The 25,085-nt window shown below is 32.6% G+C and overlaps 1 protein-coding gene across 1 annotated transcript in view; it reads left to right on the top strand.

Annotated features, from left to right (window-relative positions):
- The window catches only part of LOC143045889 (A disintegrin and metalloproteinase with thrombospondin motifs 3-like), a 44,070-nt gene that overhangs the window by 11,970 nt on the left and 7,015 nt on the right, over window positions 1-25,085 (top strand). The window contains exons 7-20 of the mRNA XM_076218714.1: window positions 885-1,026; window positions 3,615-3,720; window positions 5,142-5,285; window positions 6,279-6,411; window positions 7,200-7,310; window positions 8,919-9,064; window positions 9,951-10,014; window positions 10,452-10,560; window positions 12,387-12,523; window positions 14,888-15,014; window positions 16,540-16,629; window positions 17,000-17,166; window positions 17,864-18,002; window positions 20,372-20,504. Coding sequence (XP_076074829.1) covers window positions 885-1,026; window positions 3,615-3,720; window positions 5,142-5,285; window positions 6,279-6,411; window positions 7,200-7,310; window positions 8,919-9,064; window positions 9,951-10,014; window positions 10,452-10,560; window positions 12,387-12,523; window positions 14,888-15,014; window positions 16,540-16,629; window positions 17,000-17,166; window positions 17,864-18,002; window positions 20,372-20,504 — 1,748 coding nt within the window. The remainder of the gene's footprint in view (window positions 1-884; window positions 1,027-3,614; window positions 3,721-5,141; window positions 5,286-6,278; window positions 6,412-7,199; window positions 7,311-8,918; window positions 9,065-9,950; window positions 10,015-10,451; window positions 10,561-12,386; window positions 12,524-14,887; window positions 15,015-16,539; window positions 16,630-16,999; window positions 17,167-17,863; window positions 18,003-20,371; window positions 20,505-25,085) is intronic.

The raw sequence follows: 25,085 nt of genomic DNA, 5'->3' as shown, positions 1-25,085 counted from the left end.
TAAAATTTACTGTTTGCGAAAGTATGAATTATTCTAAATAATAAGGATGTTCATATCCCAGGCAGAAAACCCTAGCCGTATTGGGCACAAATTTTTCGAACTTTTGGTCCTCAGTGCTCTTCAAATTTGTACTTGTTTTGGCTTTCGAACTTTTTTTCATCTGAGCGTTACTAGTTAGTCTTGTGTGGACGAAACGCGCGTCTGGCGTATTGAATTTAAACCTGGTACCTTTTGTTATTCGTGTGTTTCTCTGTCCTATATGTTCTCCAATTTATTTGTTTTATAGTCTTGTCATGTAATGTTGTCATTTTAATGTTATATTTAACATTTCCATAAAAGTTGGAGGTTTGGCATGCCACAAAACCAGGTTCAACCCACCCTTTTGTTCTTAAAATGTCCTCTACCAAGACAGAAAAATGGCCATTGTTATATTATAGTTCGTTTCTGTGTGTGTTATATTTTAATGTTGTGTTTCTGTTGTGTCGTTGTTCTCCTCTTATATTTGATGCGTTTCCCTCAGTTTTAGTTTGTAATCCGGATTTGGTTTTTCTCTCAATCGATTTAATAAATTCGAACAGAGGTATACTTCTTTTGCCTTTATTTGCCATTTGAATGTTTTCGACTTGTGAGTTTGAATATTCTGACGGTTTTTTCCGCCGCTCGTTTTATGTACTAGAGATCACTTTGAGTAAAAATCAATATCAAGGTTTTATTATATTTTGTCATTGCAAACAATACTTATGCGATATTTTAAAACGAACCTGAATCTGAGTTCTATTTTTTGGGGGGTAAGTTTTCTTTATAATCAAATTGCTATTATCATTCATTCAAATTGTAAGAATATTATTTTATACTTCATTTGTATGTATACATACGTTTAACAGGTAAAAGCTGTATATGTGAAGAACGATGCTAGGCTAACTGTGGACAGATTCTGTGCGTACATGGCATCACATCCCCGGTACGCTGTAGGATCTAAACACGATATCTCTGTAATGATAACAAGAAATGCCATTGGTCCGGCAGGTAAATACATGTATTGTCATTATTCATGGCAAATTATACTTTTTGTGTATCATTAGTTCATTCTGTAAGTAAATACAGATCGAATGTGTAAAAATATATAAGCGTAATTAACTTATTAAGGAACTGAAAATAACAGTGACAAATCCGAACATTTCAAATTGAAAGGGTGTTCTTTAACGATGACGTGATACGTATTAGTATTTACAAATGTATTGCGAATCGTCTCTATGTGAATTTAATGGAATGTCTTGCATAATCATATGAGCTTATGGTTCGATTACTGTTTCTTTTGTCACGCAGTTCGTCGCAGACCTTCGTATAGAGGTAACTATTTTACATATCTTTTCTGTTCGCTTATAAATTTAGTTTTGAAATAGATTATTATTGAAAACCCAATTTAAAAATCGGAAGGAATGTTAGCTTTTTATTATTTTGACTAATGTTTAATTTGAAAAATATGTAATTGAATAATTCAAGTAACCTTATTCCCTTTTTCAATTCATCAATTGTCATTTATATAGATTTTATATGAATCATTTTTCATTTAAATTCTTATCATCATATGCTTAAATGCAGTCAGTCTTATTCCTTGTAGAATAGCCTTGTAAAGTTATCTTCAAAGAATTGCTATGCATATAGAGCCTCGTCTCCGATACAGGCCCATTTTAGCGTCATTTTCTATATATCATCTTCACAACGAGGAAAAATGAATCATTTCGTTTGTTTATGAATGTGTCATGTTATTCAGGATCTTTGCATTCTCATACAGTGTTATTTATATATATATATATATATATATGCGTCTAAATAACAACACAACAATGTAAGATTTGTAAATTTGTGGAAGCAAATTTTTGTTCTTTCCTGGCCGGAATTTGAACTCATGCTACTAAGATATTGTGGCACCAAATTGCCTTGCACCAAGATTGTCACGCTAGACCACACGACCACCTATGCTCGACAAAAATCAAGCTTTCGGTGGCCGGGTGTTACCTTTCCTCGTCAGTTTTTATCTAACGTCGTAACACAGTACATGATATATAAGGCATGAAGATGAAATATTACAGATCAGATTAATTATTCATCGTAGAAGATATTACAAATTCATGTAGGGTTCAGTCTAAGAAATAAGTTAATTATAAGTACGTCTGAACCAGTGGCAACTCTGAGACAGATGTTATCCATCGGATGACCAGTGATGGTGATATAAGGCTGTAAACACATTCTGTAGATATAATTCGTAAGACAATGTAAGATCTGTAAATTTGCGGAAGCAAATTTTTGTTCTTCCCTCGCCGGGATTCGAACTCATGCTACTGAAATATTGTGGCACCAAATCGCCTTGAACAATGTCAGGCGCGCTAGACTACTCGACCAACTAGGCTCGACACAAATGAAGCTTTTGGTGACTGTTGGTACGTTTCCTCGTCAGTTTATATAGACATGACACCTAAGAATAATCTGTGCCCACATACTTTTTAAAGCCCGAAAAAAAAACCCAATTATATTAAACTGCAGTACCTGCTTTTAACACTACTTAGAAATTAGATTTATTGTTTTGGTCACAGGGTATATGGGATCATTCACTGCCCATGTACCATGAAGAGGTGAACACTAAAATTGCATGGTTAGCCGGTACATTTCAGATAATTTCACTCTAATGACATATGCAGAAATGTTTGATCTAAGTTAATCTTATATGCATTGCAATGAAAAGCCAATTTAGTTATAAGCTAAGAGAAGGATTTATTCGCAAAATTCCGACAAAGTTTTGACTGTAATGACACCCATTCAAGTGATAGGCCTATACATATATATATTTTCTATATAAAACTATGTGCGGAATGAAGTTGGTGGCAAAACAAAATGTGTGTAGCAAAAATATACCATATTCACTATAGTTTTTAATATTTTATACTTTTATATTTGAAAACAATAGTTTAGTTTCATTTGAAAACATAAGTTTATTGAATACAATTGAAGCGAATTTGCACCAACTAATATCCAAACTGATATACTTTGTATAATAAAAAATACTTAATCAGTAGTAGCATTTACAGATATACACTTTAATGTCCTAAATGTATGTAAGAGTATGTAATGTGCTGTCAGATGTGTTGACTCAGTATCGAGGAACATTCCAAAGTTTCAAAATATCAAAATGAATATTTTACAACGAGTATTTTTTTTTATATCTAATTTCCCAGTTAGAATTAATTATAATTAAAAAAAATACAAAGGTCATCAATGAATGAATATCTGTGTGATTTTGACATCGATGTAAATTTATTTGTCTTATTAAATTTTTTTTTTATAATTTTTGTGAATAAATTGTATTCGGTAATATAATTAATCTTCGTTTCTCATTGTCTCAAGGTCTAATTATACTGCTAATATCTAGGTTACTATGTCTCATGCAAATTACTGTTTAATGTTCAAGATGAATCAGTTTTAGTTAATGCCTTCTCAAAGCTTAAAGAAATTATAGACATATATCACAAAAACACTTAAACCCTTTAATGTTCAATTAATGACTAACAAATTGTCTAGGAAAGTGTGTTAAGTATACTATAATGAACCAATTGTAGGATATGCACCAATAACAGGGATGTGTAACCCAACTCGGAGCTGTGCTCTCATCAAAGACGAAGGTTTTACATCAGCTTTCATAGTTGCTCACGAAATAGCTCACGTGTAAGTAATTATTTGTTAGGAGGAAAAAGTTATGTCAATAAAAGTACGTTTATTATGAAAATATAAATTAAAATGATCGTTTACATCTAAGCAAACATTTATAACAGTACATTTATCGTTTAAGGTGTTAAAAGTTGATGCCAAGTACATAATATTCACTAAAATTTACACCCAAACAATTTTACAAATATAACGCCCTGAAAGACATTTGGCAGTGATAAAAAAAAAACATCAAATATATTCAGATGTGCGTTTCGTCTGCAGTGGTGCACAAACAAAAACAGTTATAAGAAATATTCAGTGTTGTTTGGTTACGCCTCTGAAAAATGTCTTAATTGTCTGGATCTACCTTTATCAATAACTATAAAACTAAAATATTTGAAAGCCAGTGAAGTGCTAATTCTTTAACACGTTGGAAGCTATATGAACTTAAAATGCATCTTTCAATAGTATATTTAGATATAGGAAGATGTGGTATGAGTGCCAATGAGACAACTCTCCATCAAAGTCAGAACTTATAAAAGTTATCCATTATAGGTCAAGGTACGGTCTTTGCACATAACAGACTTATTACAATATAGAATTGTTTTCGTATAGAAAATGAAACTTGGGAAGAACAAACTATACCCCTGCCTTTACAAAGCAATCGAAACAAGCTTAGTGTATTGTGCAGGATATTTTTTACTTCGTAAATACATTTCATAATTATTGTTAACATGGGTTCGTAGATAAGTAATTACATAATGACTGACGTCAAAACATCTTCTTTTCATACGCGAAATACCTTATAAGGCATAATATCCTAGGGTCCGTACTTGCATTGGCAGCACGACAGGCGGTTGTGAAGTAAAAACTTCTTACCCTTCCGAGCAAATGAGATCACCCTTGTTTATAATGAAAATCGTTTTGCTTAGTCTTTAGTTTTGTAAGTCGTATTTTATCCAGAGTTCGAATTTTTTTTTTGGAATGGCTTTGTCAGTTTGTTTTCGATTTATGAGTGTGACTGTCCTTTTGTGATTTTTCACCTCTCTTCAATAAACTTCAAAGTATTTATGATTAGTAGCCAAAACTTATTGTTATCTCTGATGAGTTACTTAACTCACGCAAGCTGAATTTTACTATTTTACTTATATTAAAGACATATAGATTATACCACAGTATGAAGTGTGATGATATCAACTTATTTTATCATGTAAGTAAGTTAATTAGGTAAACCGGCCAGTATTTTCATTTAAACCTATAGCAATTATTCAGAAACACTTATGTTGTGTTTAAATTTCCGCGAAACAGTTTAGCCAGTAATTTTTTTAATCGGAATCGAAGCCTACCATTGCTCTGCAGAAAAGGTGATCTAAAGTATAGTAGAATAATGTATTGTAGTATAGCCTATAAATAACAGTTATATTAAATTCATTTATTAGAATAGGTGTTTATCATGATGGTCACGGAAACGATTGTGGCGGACGAGAATTCCAATACAGTATGATGGCATCTATGGTACAATCAACGCTGCATCACTACTGGTGGTCACGGTGTAGTAATGATAGAATTAAACAAGCTATGCCGTATGTATTTTATCTTGCATGCAAAAGATTATTTCATATGAGATCATGATGCAGCTGTTTATTTAAGGCATATCGAAACTGTGTTCCCTCTGACACCGTGCATTATTTACATTGAAGGCCATATTATCCACGTGTTTAATTTCACTGCAACTGCTACGGAATGTTTTATTTGTTATTTTAACTCCCAAACTGCACTAAATAAGTCAACCAAATTGAACCAATGAAGGATCGTGTGCTAAGACTTATTTTACAGTTGCATACCAAAATCAGCGTTAAATCTTCTAGCAGATGTATCAACGGAGAAGAAAATGCGTCTATATCATAAAATGCCAGAAATTGAATTATTTAAAGTAGCAATAACTGATAATAACAATATTCCGAAGCTTGTCTTTCCAATAAGAAATTCTAACAAAAATATGAATAACCTTTGACAGGGAAAGAAGATAACTAAAAATTTACAATGGTGAAGAAACTTCGTCGACAATCTGTATTATCGCCATCAAATTCCCTCGAAATGTTTTTTCTCATTAAAAAACGCATACTAGTATATATTTTCAATCTGACGAATATGTAATCCTGGCCTTCTTTCGTACGCTATGACTTACTACGTCTTAATACTAGATGTTAACTTGTTATACCACTGCTATGAACGGAACAATATAAATTTCTATATTTGCAACAGTATTAATATCGTTTACAATTTGATAAATACTCAGTGCTCGAGTGGTGGTCTAAGTAGAAAATCCGACGTTTCACTAGCTTGTCAACACCGATGTTGTGTGTTCGACTACAATCTGAAGTAAACAAAAAAAAATAGATTAACCGGGTGTTGTTGGTTCTATCCGGGTACTCCGTCTTAAAACTTGACCGCAACGAAACTGCACAATAAACCCTACAGTGGCGTTTAACACCAACCAATCAATCGATTTATGAATCACCACAGCATATATTTTTAAAACCAAGCCGAAAACAATAAATATTTCTTTTCTGCAGATATTTGACTTGCATGAACAACAATCCATTAGAGGACCCATTGAAAGGTGTAAGTGACCCTCTTGGAAAGGCATTTAATTTAGATGATCAATGCAAATATGAGTTTGGGGCCAATCATATATCATGCAGATCGGTAAGTTTAGCTATTTGTTCACTCTATATACCCATACTTATTGAATTCTCATACAAAATGAATCCGCTGACCCCTTATATATTCAGTAAAAATGATTCATTTTATATTTAAATGTAGTTTGATGTTGTATAAATGTATGAAATACAGTTACATGCAGGTAATAATCATCCAAAATACAGACTAAGTACGTTTATTTTACGTCTAAATTAAAGGTATACTGCTTCTCATACATCCTTTTTTTTTTCTTTACAATCAAATATTCTGTTATAATTTGGTACAACAGACGGACGTTTCTTCGGGAAATTCTTGTATGAATTCATGAATATAAAGGTTGTTTTCATTCTTTCCGCTGGTTGATAAACAAAGGAAACAGAACAATACCGCTGTTCAAATTTAAAAACATGAATGAGATAAAACAAAACCCAGGTTAAAAACTAAAACAGAGAGAAACACATCAACTATAAGAGGGAAAAAAGAACAACCGAAGCACTGAAGTGCAACAAAAAACAAACACTAACAAAGATAAGGTTTTTTTAACCGTTCGATGTTGTTAGATTTCCCCTTTCCTACTTTACCTTGGAGTTCGGTATTCTTTAGTAACTTTTTTTCGTCTTCATACGGCTTATCATACGGCTTATCAGTGGCGCTTGAATACGGATTATGTCTTCTTGAAAGTTAGTTCATTGGAACTTATATTATTTTAATGCTGATATTTATGCAAAAAACAAAGATTAAATGTGTGTACATATACTTGTAACTACAAGATTGTTTTATTTTTAAATTTCAAGTATTATGGTGACCTTTGTGATACATTGTGGTGCGCTGAAAAGTCTAACATGAGACTGTGTAAAACAAAAAGAGGAAGGCCTTTAAATGGCACACCTTGCTCATCAGGAAAGGTATTTCATTTATATATGTTGAAAACTACTTGATTTTACGTTTTTATCTTGTTTATAGCATAATCATTTTATCATCATAATCAGGCTTTTTTAAAAAGTTAAAACACAACTTGTCATTTATTTTATCTTCTTGTATGCCTTTTTAATTTTGTTTCCATGATTCTTTATGGTAAAAAAAACATTATATCATGTACAAGAAATATTCTCTTCTCCTCGGATTATGCATCTTGTTTGTTTTCTTAGAAATTTACCGTAACCATACTATACAAACTTTTGCTATGTGTTTTTTTTTCTCAACTTCCCTTTTACAAAAGTTGTTCGAAGTAATTTTAAGAGAATGAGTGCACAATTAGAATGAACAAATTATTCATAACCCTCAGATTCATAGCCATTTGCTTGCAGTTACCAAAGAATGAATTTTTTCCCTTCTGTATGGATATTTCTATGAGCTTATAGACAAAACACTGTCAGTCAATCAGAAGACGTGTTACATCCAAAATTAAACTAGATTTGTTATTGCTAACAATAACGGATGGCACTCTCGTCCCCCATTGCCAGGTGAGCGGCAGCCATTTTGAAATTCCAAAAGTCAAATACCGTATGTAGACATATCAATTAACGTTTTTGTAAAATTTTATGAGGTTTGGAGCATTTTGAAATTTTTTGAAATTTTTTAAGTTTCCATGGTAACGGTGACCATTTCCAAAATTCCAAAAACAGGTGCCACATTGGAACATGCCATGTTACATTTCTTTAAAGTTTCATTGGGATTGATGCTATATTCTTCAAGAAATGCAGTTTTAATGTATTTTCCCATAGGGTCAATGTTAAACTTTCGCCCTGTTTCCATGACAATGGCGGCCATTTTGGAACTTCTTGATATTGCATGCACATCTAGGCATATCAGGTAACACTTCCATAAAGTTTCATTCACTTGGGTCTTATAATGAAGGATTTAGAATTTTGAAAAATTTTCACATTAATGCAGTTTTAATGTATTTTCCCATAGGGTCAATGTTAAATTTTCGCCCTGTTTCCATGACAATGGCGGCCATTTTGGAACTTCTTGATATTGCATGCACATCTAGGCATATCAGGTAACACTTCCATAAAGTTTCATTCACTTGGGTCTTATAATGAAGGATTTAGAATTTTAAAAATTTTTCACATTTTTGCAGTTTCCATGGAAACGGCAGCCATCTTGAACCATTCCATGGTGCTTGCAACTCTTCACCTTAGGGTCCTCTATATAATAGAGTTCCATCAACTTTGGAAATCTCCTGGACAAAATGTGTGGAAGAAAAATAATAAAAAGAAAAAAAAAGAAACGTAGAATAACAATACGTCACCCCAACTCCGTTCAGGGTGCCATAATTATTTCAGTATATTGAATACTCTATATACCCATACAATATTTTGTTTCATTCTAATCTTCATCAATGTAATACAAATTTGTGTTTGATAAATTTTGTGTGTAAGGAAAGATTATCCAAAATCAAATGAGGATAAAATTGATGATGTGTTGCCGTTGATAACAAATATTGTTAGTTAAGTGTTGAAATACTTAAGCAATTTTTGGCAAGTTTTCCTTATTATTTTCTATCCTAGTACTGGTGCATGGATGGGAAATGTTCATACCATGGTCACAATAAACCAAGAGATGGAAAATGGGGAGAGTGGGGATCCTGGACAAGTTGTTCCACTGACTGTGAAGTCGGTATTAAAGAGAGGAGTCGGAGATGTAACAATCCTAGGTACTAATATCCATATATAGTTTGTATATTGTTTTCATTTTTATGCCCCACCTACGATAGTAGAGGGGCATTATGTTTTCTGGTCTGTGCCTCCGTTCGTCCGTCCGGTTAAAGTTTTTGGTCGAGGTAGTTTTTGATGAAGCTGAAGTCCAATCAACTTGAAAATTAATACACATGTTCCCCATGATATGATCTTTCTAATTTTAATGCCAAATTATAGTTTTGACCCCAATTTCATGGTCCACTGAACATAGAAAATGATAGTGCAAAGTTCAGGTTAAAGTTTTTGGTCAAGGTAGTTTTTGATGAAGTTAAAGTTACATCAACTTGAAACTTAGTACACATGTTCCCTATGATATGATCTTTCTAATTTTAATTCCAAATTAAAGTTTTGACCCCAATTTTACGGTCCACTGAACATAGAAAATGATAGTGGGAGTGGGGCATCCGTGTACTATGGACACATTCTTGTTACTAGTTAAAGTGGCTCGGGTGTATTCCGTTGTTTTGAAGTTTGAAGTAGCAGACAGCAATTGGAATGTGCAAATCTTGAGGGTAGTATTTAAATTATATGTTTGATCGTATTTTCGGCTGCATGTTTGTTTGACTATTTTTTTTCCAACTTTGCCAAAATATGGGAAGATAACTCAGATAGCAAGTGACCCCATTTTTCGTTTTCTTATCTGAAGGTATCTTCTTATATTATAAGAGATATCTTTTCACATTTTATCTCAACATTCTATGGTGTTGTTTTCTTTAATTATACAAAATTGGATTTTTCACTTTTGGTTTATGGACGTGCAGCTACATTATGATTCATATATGCAGACATTGTCTTTTGATTCACAAATATCAACTTGATTAGATAATGTATTATTTATTATAGACCAGCATTTGGTGGAAAACCTTGTGAAGGTGATGATAAAGAAGTGTATACATGTTCAACTGGAGTACGTACTTATTATGCATATGCTAATACATTTTTACACTTCTTTCTTTTTTGCAAGTAAATAACTTTAAATAGTACACATTTGTAATTGTGTTTTTTTTCAATTGTTAATTTGACAATTCTTAAAATGAAGTGTCTACTGTATCCCAGACCTTAAATTCGATACTATTCAAGTTGTTTTTAAGGTATCAGTTCATTGGAAAAAATACATTTATTTTTGTTTTCCTATTGCAAAAAGTCATTTAAAACAAAATGTACGATCCAAAAACGTTAAAACGTACTAAATAAAGGCAACATTAGTATACCGCTGTTCAAAACTTATAAATCTATGGACAAAAACCAAAATCGGGGTAACAAACTAAAACTGAGGGAAACGCATTAAATATACACATTGTTTGTTTTATAACTCTATCCAATCTGTTTTGTTTTATTGTTTAGAAAGAATGTAAAGAGTACTCAGACCTACGGGCTCTGCAGTGTTCTGCTTTGAATGGAATACCAATAAGAGGCGTTGCTCACACATGGCTGGCTTATCAAAAGGAAAAAGGTAGAATAATTCATTTTTGTTGGCGTCTTGTTCAATTCATTTGTACATTTGTGTGAACATCTTAGACTGAAATTATGTATGTTTTCATAAATTTTATTACTGCATCCCAATTGTTGTCACATTTACCTAATATGTCCGTTTTAGTTGCTCACCCAATTTTGTTTATTCAACGAAACTATGAACAACTGTCATACATTTGGAAATTGTCCGTACCAAGTCAGAATTATCACAGTTGTTTTTCATTTGTTCCGTTGATTGATAACGTTTGATTTTGTCCGTTTTTATGAACTTCTCCTTTTTGAATTTAAGGTAGTACCTAACACTACAGGGAGATAACTCTGTAAACTCAGGTAAACGTTTTAATTACGTTGTGTAGTGAAGGGGATATTAAGTTCTCAATGATCAAAATAAATGTTTATCAAACTCCTATATAACCAGTGTAATTTTTTGGATAAAACAGTTGGTTCAAATTTTTTTGATTTTTTTACATTTTTGTCAAAGAGTCAAAGTAAATATTTTGTCAAAATTTTATGAAAATTAAATGAGCCAAATTAATTTTAGTTAAAGTGTTGGGTACCACCTTAACTAAGAGATCGGTAGTTTGTAATACTGTTTTATAGATACCTTAGGGAAAATAGAAAAGAAGAAAACTCAGCGCTAAAAGTCATTATATGTAATGCAGCATATTAGATATATGCTTACACTTCGACTATCTCTGTATAAAAAACATATTTTAAGAAACCTCAAAATGATTAGTCAATGAACCTAGTGAGGGGTGACATTACAAATCAATGAAATGTATCAAATCAAATTTCAAAGCAATTTGAATGACTCATAGGTGTTAGTATCCCTTTTAGTATATTTCGCCTCTATGTAACCATTGTGTTAAAGTCACATGAAACTTCATATTTGAATACAAAATTTACAGTTTTTCATACATCTTGTCTGTACCCCTATTTGTGACATGTTTACCTATTATATCTGTTTGTTTGTTTATACATCGTTGTCAATATAATGTAAACCTTTACGACTGTCTGACAAGTGAGAGGTTTTGCTTGCTATAAAACCAAGTTTAATCAACCATTTTTTTTTACATAAGAAAATGCATGTGCCATTTCAGGAATTTGACAGTTGTTGTCTATTCGTTTGATGCGTTTTAGCTTTGTTTTTGCCATTTAGTTAAGGATTTTCCGTTTTGAATTTTCCTCGGAGTTCAGTAATTTTTGTGATTTTACTTCTTTTTTTAAACATACTTACATAGCTACGTTTTATTATAAAAGAAAGTGTACGTGAACTTTCTTGTAAAAGAAAATCCTTTATATCATCCTAATCCTCATAAATATACCGTAAACAAACATGCAGTTAGCGGTTAATAATGATATCTGATTTTCAAAGAACAAATTTAGAACAACAAATTATTAAACAACTGTTCAGAAAACGTTTATTTACAAATGAGAACGAATGAAAATATAAAGATAATTACCAATTTACTTATTTGATACGTGACCCACGTGCACTGTGTTGATTGTTCCTTAAGGTCACAATCCAGCACACTTTCGTAACAAATCAAACGTTGAAAGGCTTCAACATTCATTGAATGATTATTTACTGTCGATAATACTTTATAGATTCGATGTAAATATAAAAAATCGTGCATACGTTTAGTTTAGTACAAATACATGCATCGTTCAATACTTTTGATTACATAAATATATAAATCATAATTATATGCTGTATCCATATTTTAAGCGTTCTTATTTAATTAGAATAAAAAAGATGAACACATAGAACATAAAACATTAAACAAAGAAATTCCTCTTTCATAGAAAAAGACCAGTGTAAATTTACATGTCAGTCCAATGATACAGGACAAACAAGGAGTTTTGAAGATATGGATCTTGAGGATGGCACACCCTGTACCTATGAAAATCCAAACAACATATGTGTAAAAGGCGAGTGCTGGGTAAGTAAATTACATTCAGTATTTCAAACAAAGCAATAATTTTTATTTTGCCACATGCTTCATGAAACATCTACCCAAGAAATAACATATATTATCATCAGTCAAAACTAGTCTTTAAGATTATTGTGAATTACCTACACCAGATGTGAAATTGTGTAATTTTCAAAGAATCATCCGTTTTAGTTTTAGAACATATTTATGTCGTTCAAAGCGGGCATTTTTATACTACGAAATGTAGACTCTTTATTACAGTTTTAATTAAATCGTATAATATAAACATAATGAGGATGTCAAATTTGATGTATGCCTTTTTGTGCTTCTTCGTTACATTTGTTGTTTTTATAGTGATTAAGATGATAACACAATGATGACTGCTGTACCCCTATTTTTTTGACTTTTTTACCTATTGTGTCTTGTTTGTTTTGTTCACGCATCGGTGACAATATAATGGAATTTGATGTGACTGTCATACAAGTGAGAGTTTTAGCTAGCTATAAAACCAGGTTCAATCCACCATTTTCTACATTTGAAAATGCCTGTACCAAGTCAGGAATATGACAGTTCTCGTCCATTCGTTTTTGATGCGTTTTGTTATTTGATTTTGCCATGTGATTATGGACTTGATTGAATTGTTTTTCCCCTGAGTTCAGTATTTTTGTGATTTTACCTTTTAATTACAAAAAAAAATACGAAAAGGTTGATGCAATTATGATATTGGAAATCAGCTACAAATATGTTTGGATATTTTTTATGCAAATCTCTTTTTATAAATGTTCTAAAGAAATCTTTGATTGCATATACTGGACATGAATTTGTTGCATCTTAATTTAAGATGTTGTAGGTTTTATTGATTAAGAATGAAGTCGAGTGCATTTATCTAATATTCCCTTTTTTAAGAGATACATAGAAACATAGAAGATAAGAAAAGCATATTAAAACTCATAAGTCGAAGACAAACTGGCAATGTCGAACAGTCCACAAAACACAACATAGAAAACCAGCTTGAGCAAACCGCATCCCACTAACCTCACTTAAGAATAATCAGATTCTACTCTACATGTGACATCCGCATGCTGCCCATATTTGAGTCTTATATTGGGATGTTAGATTCGCGGAAAAGAGGAAGAAACTGTTGTTACGACAATTGGAACACATCCATCGGCATCTGTGAGGAGTCAGGGACGACATCAAAAGATTGATGTAGGATAAAAAACTTAAATCGAATAGTTTGGGGGTGGGGGTCAACCTTGCTGCAAGTTTTGTTAATCTAAAATCGATTTTACATATATCCATATAGGTAAATAAATTTTTCCCAAATTAAGTTAAGAAGGGGATAGAGGGGTCAGCGAAAAAACTATGTGAATTAAGTTTTTTATCCTACATTGAACTTTTGATGTCGTCCCTTATTCCATCACTGTCAACAAAAGCGTGATGGCGTCGGTGATTTTTTGTGGAGTTGGGACTTCAATATCACTTGAAACTATTGACTCAATACCTTTCTCGATAGCAGAAACTCAAAATCTAAATCGCAAGCTCTTGATTATTGTATTAACTAGGAGATATACTATATATGCAGGCTCTTCTGGAATGTTGCTATTTCTATATGTAAGTCAAGATATGAAGCAGACTTGGATGGTACTGACTGTGCAAGGGCTGTATAGACAGTCAAGGTCGTTAAAAACTTCTATTTGTTGCTTTTGTGACTTGAATGGCGAGTTGTCTCATTGGCATTCATACCTAATCTTCCTATATCTATTAAATGTGTCTGTGATATCCCTTATTTCAAGTTTTATAGGAGACATGCCACATAGATGAAATGTATTCAACATAGGAAACAATCCTTCAATTTTCTAGTTACATGGCATCATCGCTATAGCGTGATGTACAAGAAGAATTATAGCCTCTTTTGATTCTCACAAGATGCTCATATATGACGTCTTTGGAAAAAAATTCAGCAAGAATAGCCGATCGTTTGTTGAATACCCCTTCCTGAAAACGTAACAAATGTGTCATTTTTCAAAAATTCAAATAACTTACCAACTTCAGTTTCAGAGATTTTTTGGTTCAATCAATCCCGGCTTTCATTGCTGAAATAAATAGTTGTTTTTGAAAAGAAATTTCGTGAACCACTTGACAGACCAAACAATACAACATTGTAGGTAACGCTTTTATAACATATTTATTCAATACAGTGATGCACGATCCAGTTATGCATCTTTGGTCGAAATGCAATAGGATATGATTAATTTCATAGGTATCTTGAGGACACACTTTCACAATGAATATTGAATATACTAATGCCTCTATATCATGTTTTTACTTTATTTTGAATGATAGTTGGAATATACGCTTTTCTTGTTGTAGAAAGTGGGATGTGATGGAGAGATGAATTCTACTGAAACATATGATGACTGTGGTGTGTGTGGTGGTAATGGTTCCGACTGTAAACTTGTTAAAGGCACATACGAACGAATGTTTAGATACGAACGGTGTAAGTTAAACAAAGGGAAAAGTAGTATACTTCTGTTCAACTTCAAAATCAGATTAGTTTTTCTATAGATTAGACCGTTGGCTTTCCCGTTCGAATGGTTTTACACTAGTAATATTTGGCCCCTTCATAGCTTGCTCTACGTTGTAAGACAAGTCTCCGTGTTGAATGCCGTTCCTTTACCTATAATGGTTTACTTTTATAAACTGTTACTTTGATGGAGAGTTGTCACATTGGCACTCATACCACATCTTCCTATATCTACCAACAATACGGAGAAAATTGCGAAAGTAAAACTCATTTACATTAAGAAAAATAAACAATGTACCCAAATATTTATGTGTTCAAAATGATAGAATTATCATTTTCTAATAGTTTAACATGAGATTACAAATGTTTGATGTCCAGATATAAAAGTAAAATCGTCGCAATGTGTTAATGTATTAACCCTCATGTATCAACAAACATGCGGTTTTAGTCATGAAACCAGGTTCATAGAATATGTTATTTTGACAACTTGAAAATGAAATACAAAGATTTTAACTGGTACAAGACAGTTGTCCTGTTGGTATTTTCTAGTTTTCGATTTTAACCCGTTGACAGTAAGTGGCAAGCATGTAAAGAATGAGTCAAACGTCAGTCTTTTATTTCGTATTTCCGTCTTTCTGTCTTTTTGAAAAAACAATCATTTGTTCAAACTCGTTGTAGAGGCATCGTAGCGACACATTTAGTAGAAACTAAATATGTACGTCTTTTCTTATGAATATTATTTAAATTCTCCCTCGCTCTGCTCGTCCGAATTTAAAGTATTTGATCTCTAAATTCAATAGGCTATCAACAAAACAAGCAAAGATATAGGATTAGTTGCTCGCAGTAGCATCTTATTTTCTCTTGCGATACAATATTTTATTTTAATTTATTGTACATATGTCTTCGATTGAAACAATATATAAATACATGACATATGACATTGTTCCTCTTTCGCATCGTTTCTTTTTCCTCGGCTAATACCTCCAACGCCTGTACGTACAATAAACATAGTAGCAACTACATATATACATATATATATGTGACCAACTTCCATTCGACGTAACTGCGAGCACCTTCGATACTAATACATTTAAATGCCAAACTTTATATAGTACCATTAAACCCCACCCGTAAAAACCGCCAAAACTTTCCTTGTGCCTCCTGCACCTGACATCAAATTTATAAATAGTACATACTATTACAAAACCAGTATCCGAACTAGTTATTCTAGGTCCCATCTATCAATAATTACTACAAATAGCGAACGGGAAAAACCCTATTTCAAACGAAATAAAATACATATAAGTTCAATAGCACTTAAATAGAGTTTGTATGCATCTTATAACTGATCTTATTATTTTATAATCAATGATTTTTCAGTGCCTACTGTTGTCAGTTTCAGTTTGATTTTCAATATTTGGTTAAGGTCAAAATAGTTATAATGGAAGCACTTAGAAACTAGGTAAAACAAAATTGTGAATTTTAAAGAATGTTTTAGGGCCGCCAAGGTATGAAAGAATATTGGTTATACCAGCAAACTCAAGAAAAATAGTTATTACTGAAGGACAATCAGCGTCACATTTTTTCGGTAGGTTCTACGTATTTTAAGTTAGTGTACAAGTTTCATGAGATTTATTCAACATGCTCGAATAGTTTGAATGTTACTTTTACGGTTTAAACACTATTTTGTTGAATTTATAAAAATTTTGGTTCAGGTTCACACATTTTTTAATCCTTTACTAAAGAGAAATGTATTCTCGAAATGCGCATCTGGTGCAGGAAAATTGGTACCGTTAACGTTATTACTAGAATTTCAAAGAATGTACAGATAATTCGGCGTTTTAAGCTTCATAATTTATGATTTAAATTTAAGTAGCAGAAGAACAATAAGAATTGCTGTTTAATACAATTTTACATCTTTTGTTTTATTTTGGAATTATATATTATCTTTGTTTTAGCGGTAAGGGACCCTGCTTATGGAATATACTATTTAAATGGAAACAGAAGGCTTGCGACTCGTTCAAAGAAAATTGTAATGAATGGAGCATGGTTTGAGTATGAAAACCAATATAACCGTGAATCCTTGAAATCACTTGGACCGTTAAGAAGACCGTTGGAACTAATGGTATCCTAATTATTTTTTATGTAGCAACTTTGATTCCAAATCCCAAGGCAAATTTGACAAAATACGTTCTTCTACTAAGTCCTGATAGGTTTTAGTGTCTTTTGATGTGCATGAATCATAGTTTGCTTTCCCAATCTTAGATTTGTCTTATGGGAAGATCAAACTCAGCAAATTCAATACGTATAATTTCATTTCTGGCATTCGGATAATGACTCCACCGTATGATTGTGATGAAATATAAGATATAACAAAAGCATTTACAAACATATATGTCATGCCTTAGATCTTAAACATTTACTCTTCAAACGATTCTTCCTTTCCTGTTAAATTCCAGTTCGTTTATCCATTCAGTTCGCATGCACACTTAAACTTTGATCTTTACTACATATGTAGTTCAATAACATAAAAAAAGGTGATCCTCCAATATATTTGAACTGCTAAAAGGCGAACAATAAATGAAAGCAGTGCGATCTCTTTATCACCAATACAGCAGTAGTTGAACTTAAACAATTGGAAACAAATTAACAAAAAATCAGATGGCATGTGTTTTCATATAGCTTGCAAATACAAATGTTCAATCCTGGTATCTATGATGAGCTTATTTGTAGACTTTAATCTCAGGAAATAATCTCAATCAAATTATTAAAAAGGGATGGTTTGTAGCAGGTTCATTGCGGTTTTTGTTTCTATATTTTAGATGATGCCACAGAACAAGTACCAAAAAGCAAGAGTAAATTATGAGTATATTGTTAAAAAAGACGATTTTACCTTTGAAAAGAGTAAATATGAATGGGTGTATGATCATTGGACAGATTGTTCTGTAACGTGTGGAGATGGTAAGTCTAATAACCAGTAAAGACTAGTTAAAGATGTGCTATCACCAAGGTTTGTTTGCCTATCTTTTTTGCGATTAGAATGTTTGACAAAGTCCATATCACTTGTTGTAATGTTAACATCTGAATTATATGTGAATGGTTAACTTGCACAGCTGGTTTACACATAAACATTGGAATTAAGTAACTGTTGTCAGTAAACACATTCGATATTAATTATGGTACTGTTAGTCTAAAATATTGTATGACAAATTTGAACATATATGCATCAAATCGAAAATATTTCAACAATAGAGACATAAGACACAACAAGGCAATTCAAAGTCAATTGACAACACCATTGTTTAAAAGAAAAAGACCAACAGAAAACAGTACACGAAACATTACAAAGAAAACTAAAGACTGACCAACACGAACCAACCACAAAATTGGGGGTAATCGGTGCCCCTGGAAGGGAATCTTGCTCCACATGTTGCACTTGTTGTGTTGCTCATATTAATTAAACCCCGGTATTAAGTGTAATTCCGTAGCGCACATTAAGGAAAATTGGACTGGGATGTACTAACGACATTTTGAACATAGCCGTTATCATCTGTGAAACGGATATTCCATTAAAGAACGAAATATACCAGATTAACAGTCAACAAACTCGTGATGACTACATTAAAACTGACGAAGGAATGATTTCAACTTTACCAATTAAACTCTTGGTTTAATAGCCTATTTGTGGGCATTAACCCTCTAACAAGGTTATCACGATAGGAAATACAAACCCTTGAATATCTTTTTAAACCTGGAGATATATACTCCGAATGCAGGCCCTACAAGAATGTTGCTACATAGAAAAGAAAAATGAAAATCTTGGAAGCTGAAATCAAATTTTTTATCGTAAAGTGTTGTTTTAAACCGACCCTCATTGTCAATGTTTGCATGCAAGTGAAGATATAAGACAGACTTAACTGTATATTTTGTATCCTTTATCTCAAGTTCGATTAGATAGACGCTTTCAACATCGACACCAAAGTGAGAAAGTGAGAAAGTTTGGACGAGGCGCGTTTTTGACGTAATGAATTTTAAACCTGATGCCTTTTGTTATCTATTATTCATGTGTTTCTATGCCTAATACGTTCTGCTATTTATTTGTATTGTAGTCCTGCATTATTATGTTGTCATTTTAATGTTATATTTAACGGTGCCATCAAAGTGCGAGGTTTGGCATGCCACAAAACCAGGTTCAACCCACCATTTTTTTCTTTAAAAATGTCCTATACAAAGTCAGGAAAATGGCCATTGTTATATCATAGTTCGTTTCTGTGTGTGAAACATTTTTACGTTGTGTTTCCGTTGTGTCGTTTGTTTTCTCCTATTTTTGAGTGTGAATTCACATTACTATAAGACGTGTCACGGTTCTTTTCTATCCCATATTCATATATTTGGTTTTGATGTTATATTGGTTATTCTCATCGGATGTTATCTAATGCTTAGTCCGTTGCTGTGTGTGTTACATTTTAATGTTGTGTCGTTGTTCTCCTCTAATATTTAATGCGTTTCCCTCAGTTTTAGTTTGTTACCCCGATTTTGTTTTTTGTCCATAGATTTATGAGTTTTGAACAGCGGAACACTACTGTTGCCTTTATTTATATAGCGGAAGTAAAGTTAACTGATTCTGCTAACTTTTTTTATTATGCATGAAATCAGCCTCATGTGAATAAAAAAACAAGTTAACAAAATGAGAGACTCAGTTCGTTCCCATGGGTATGCCGATTTTATTGTTGAAAAAAACCATTCTTCAAACGTAATAAAGATGTTGTCTTTTTAGAGATCAAACATGTTGACAATGTCAGTTTCAGAGAATTTTTTGTGTCAATCAAAATGATTTTTTTTTTACAAATTATTATTTATCCCTCCGTATTACATGGTTCTTGTATCTACGTGGGTCATTCTTTTGAAACAAAGCAGGACTAACTCTTTCAATTTGTCTTTTAGTTTGGAATAGGAAATATTCATGTAAAGTGTGCAAAAGTCAAATGTTTAAATACTGTTGCAAGATGAAATAGTCTTTAGACTACATGTACTCTAAACAATCTTTGGAATTTTTTTACTATCAACATCTGATTCACGTCAAATCTAGAATAAGTAGTTTCACAATGACTTTTTAGCTCGGCTTTGATTTCCTCGAGACATTAATGTTAATTATTTAGAAAGAGGTTTATGGAAGTGTTGAACTGAATGATTGTGCATCTTGATAAATGAAAATATATTGCAATAGGCACATCCAACCAATGTTTCTACGTTTGTGTAATGTTTCAAGTTTAAATATGCAATACACCATCATGTAACGTTTCAGTATAAATATAAATCAACTATTTTAGGAACACAGCATATCGTGAATAAATGCATAGACAAGGACACAAAAGAATCCGTAATAGACGACCGTTGCTTATATGTTGGCAGCAAAACTGATGAACCAATCAAATGTGAAAGAAAACCTTGCGATGCAGAGACGTGAGTTAAATTATGAGTTAGGGATAGATAAATGATATTGAGTTTCTTTTTAATTTAGTTTTCCCTGGATATATCTGTATTTGATATTAAAACAAATAAAATCAGTCCATAAGTTGTTTTGTAGGAAAATTTTTCGATATAACAATTTTTTTTATTAAATGTGAAGCTTATTGGTTAGATATTGTTAAATAGATAGGTGTCGATATGTGTAATAACATGAGCAACACGACGGGTGCCACATGTGGAGCAGGATCTGCTGACCCTTCTGGAGCACCTGAAATCACCCCCAGTGTTTGGTGGGGTTCGTGTTGCTTAGTCTTTTAGTTTTCTATGTTGTGACTTGTGTACTATTATTTTACCTGTTTGTCTTTTTCGTTGTAAGCCATAGAGTTGTCAGTTTATTTTCGATATATGAGTTTGACTGTCCCTCTAGTATATTTCGCCCCTCTTTGAGAAGCTTCAAAATTCTTTAATCAAACTAATTGTGAGTAAAATTATTGTATAAAATGTAACTACAACCTATTATATAGAAGGAAACAAAAAACGATGACATCTAAACAGCTTTAATCTCTAGCAGTATGCATTTACGAATGGACAATTTTTATTGTACGTTCGAGTTAAGAAACAATGCTTTAGAAGCGAAAGCCCGTAAGCGCAACGGTAACGGTATAAAACGTAAAAGGTAAAATAAAAATAAAAACAGAGAGGTCTAAGGTCATTTGACAGATAGTAAGTTGATAATGATCAACTAATGTGTTATGGTAGTTTAAAACAATGAATTGACCATATCAGTTTAGGCTAATTGACATTATATGAGCAGTAAATGTGCATTTAATTGCGCTCTGTCAAGAAAAACCCTTGATAGACACACGCTCTCGAAAAGAGAATCAAATGTAATATACTATGCAATTGAATGAGGTTGATTGCTACCCAGAAAAGTAAAATCTACAAGTTCACTTTTGTCGGACATTGGGTTGATTTACAAGTAGATTTCAGGCAAATCTAGTATTTACATCAGGAACATTCTAAAATGAAAATATTACAACAAAAAATTCTGAACGTTTAATTTATTCCATTTTTATTGAAACATTTTTACTACAGCTTTTGAATCTATTATACTCACTTTTTGTGAGTATTTATAAATGCTTGGTCGATGCACTACTCGTGAATGTTTCGTCATCACCAAAGTAATTATTATCACATGAAATCTGATCACAAGTAATTATTATCACATGAAATATGATCGAAGCGGTCGTAAGTAATCTACTATTCATAAAGTACATGTACTACAATCAATCGAAAGATTAAGAGTTTTATTCCCTCAGACATAACTCAAACAGATTTGGTAAAAAAAAATGAATAGTTTACTGTTTATTGCTCTTCAACTATAAAAATGATTTGTTCTCTAAATAGTCATAATTCGAGAACAAATCGTGAGTAACATGTTAAAGAAAGCAGCATCTGATGTACTAAGTTATAAACCATGCAGTTTTGAATATTGTGTATATCTGAAGGTAGAAAAAGTTCAACAGAAGAAAACATATCGATTTTTAAATTAACCACAAAAGAGTTACATTTTCTGTATTTTTTAAGTAATTGGGTATTCTTGTCTCCTGGTAGATCATTCGTTCAATAGTAAGTATTACAATTAGATAGATTAAGTATTATTAACAGAATACTAATTACAGTCCCTAGACCCTATTCTGTCGACAATGGTTTTGTCAATTGGTACATGATATGCACTTTAGTGTAATTCAATAATAGTGAGGATAATAAACGAAAAAAGATAAAAGCAGAAGAAAAGGGAAGATCGAGGCTCAGTGAGCCAACGTATTATTCAGTTTAGCACAATACATGCAATAAAGTGCGTTTTATTCACCTTATTTATCAAATCGTGTTAACGTTGATTCAAATTTATTCACAAATCAAAAGGAACTCAGTATTTTGATAGGTTTTATTATGCAGGAGTAAAGAATACCCATGTAATGAAAGATTTGTCTCAATAGAAATCAACCAAGAAAAAATATATATCAATTTCTTTTCGTTATAAGGCTTAACGAATACCGTTATGCGTAGTAATTTGCACGGGTGGATTCACCCGTGCATACTAAGCGGGAAGTTAAATCATTCGACGGTTTGCATTCAATCAGTCTATACGTTCAATTCAATTGCTGTTAAGGTCTGTTTGACTTTCTTCTCCTTCATGTCTGACGAAGAAATCCAAAGTTCTCCTGAACGTACATCTGCAAGAATTCATCATAGCAGAGAAGCTGATAATCCTACGAGCAACCCTACAGCTGATGCTTTCTCTTTGTTTTCCAAGCATTTAGACAGCGCATTGGAGAAACAGAAAAAGAAGATCTTCAAGTCTTTTCAGATAATCGTGACTTTGCCCTACAAACTATTGAAAAAGTCCAACAAGATATTGCTGCTCGTAACAAAGCTGTTAAGATTGGTGACAAGCATGTTTGAGACACCGTTAGCGAGTATGAAGGTAACCCTCTTGCTGATAACTCTGATGATGAGCGCCGTCTTCGACAGGCCGAAACCAGGTCAATTCGTAAAAGAAAGGCAGTCGCACCCCAAAACACATCAAAGAAATTTGCAGCTGACAAACTTTTTCGTGGCTTTAGAGAAACACCTGAAACAAGAAGCTATACAAATGGTTCACAAACAAGTTATAATGGTCAAAGATCCAGTCCCTCAAACTTCAGAGCTAGGAAAAGACCATCTTCCCAAGACACATGCTACTACTGTGGTGCCACAGGACACTGGTCGTCTAACTGTCCAAAAAAGCCAACAGTCTAACAACACCAGCAGTTCCAAATGAGGTATTATCTTTGATCGACTTTAATTTATGTTTAGACACATACGAGTTTGAGAATGAGTCAGTACAAGTTTATAATGTAAAAGGTCGATTATATAACAGCTTACAATTTTGGAAAGAAAAACTTTTATTGGCTGATAGTTAAATTTAGTTTTACCTATACTTGAAATTTACTGATACACCTACTTCTGTATTTTTGAATAACAATAGATCTGCTTTTGAACACAAAGATTTTGTTAAACTTAGAGAGAACTAAAGGCAGTGCTTTTGACTTTGAAAAGCTTTCCGGGTCATTTTGAAAATAAATTTGTAAAATTATTCAATTATAACAAAAGCGTAGCTCACATATCTGAAGTTGGCAGTATGAAACAGGATTTGCACAATCTAGCTATGGAGACTTTTTATTTTTGTATAGAAAACTCCGTGTTTTTGAAAATTGAGTGGATACCAAGAACTTTGAATACTACCGCGAATCGGTATAGTAAAATATTTGATTTTGACGATTGGTCGGTGTCGAACAGAATTTTCCATTATTTTGATAAAATATGGAGACCTTTAAGCATAGATCGATTTGCTACAGTAACAATACTAAAATCCCAAGGTATAATTCAAACTTCTTTGATCCTTTAACAAAAGGCATTGATGCGTTCACGTTTGATTGGTCAAGGGATAATAATTGGCTCGTGCCACCTGTATCTTTAATAGCTCACACTATAAATCATATTCAATTATATAAAGCTAAAGGTACATTGGTTATCCCTTTAAGTGGAAGTGGAAATCGACAGTTTTCTGGCCGATGCTGGTGTCTGTTGACACTGGCAAGTTTGTTAGTTTAGTGCAAGATTTTGTTGAGTATGAAACCCCTTCTAATTTTTTAAACAGGGGATCTGCTTAGAATTTTTTTTTTAACGAAAGCATGTTTATTTCAAATGTGCTTGTATTGAAACTTGATGCCAAAAATAAATGAACGAATTTTGAGAAAAAAATCTTTATGCAGACCTTGCCGCTTTTTGTATTTTTGATACTGTAACTGTAGATTGTACAGTGTACATGTGTTGCGTATGCGGACCTGGCCGCTTGTGTCACGGACCCGGCCGTGATTTTCTGTCCTTGAAAGGATATTGTATATCTTTCCATTTCTTTTGCAGATCTCTTTGAGTAAGGAATGGAAACTGTTTTTATATCCAAACCCTTGTTGCAGTTCACTGTCAAACATTGTCTTAGAAGGGGGAACAAATTTTGACTAAAACCATACAAAAGAAGGAACCAATTACAACGGATATGATTGTTAAATTATTTAACCTGTATCATGATATTTCTAACTTGTCCAACTGTAGGTTACTTTGTATGTTATCATTGACTTATGCTGGATTTTTTTAGATACAAAGAACTCTCGCTTATAAGAATGAGTGATATCAGTTTTTTATAATACACACGTTGAAATTATAGTTCACAATAGCAAGACCGATATTTATAGACAAGGTAGTATAATTATAATAGCAAGTACGGATATGCCGACTTGTCCTGTTAATTTTTTAAAACATAATTGTGACTTAGCAAGTCTTAAGATTAATTCTTCGGAGTACATTTTTCGTTCTTTGCAGTCCGAAAAAAACCCACTTTAGTATTGAGTAAAATAAATAAGCCTTTATCTTATACTAGAGCCAGAGAAATTCTTCTTGAAGCTTTGTACGTAATAGGGTTAGCCATGAAGCAATTTGGTTTGCATAGTTTACGAAGCGGAGGCGCTACTC

This window comes from Mytilus galloprovincialis, chromosome 9 (genome assembly GCF_965363235.1).
Source record: "Mytilus galloprovincialis chromosome 9, xbMytGall1.hap1.1, whole genome shotgun sequence".
Taxonomy (NCBI): Eukaryota; Metazoa; Mollusca; class Bivalvia; order Mytilida; family Mytilidae; genus Mytilus; species Mytilus galloprovincialis.
This window is presented reverse-complemented; position numbering and strand designations above follow the sequence as displayed.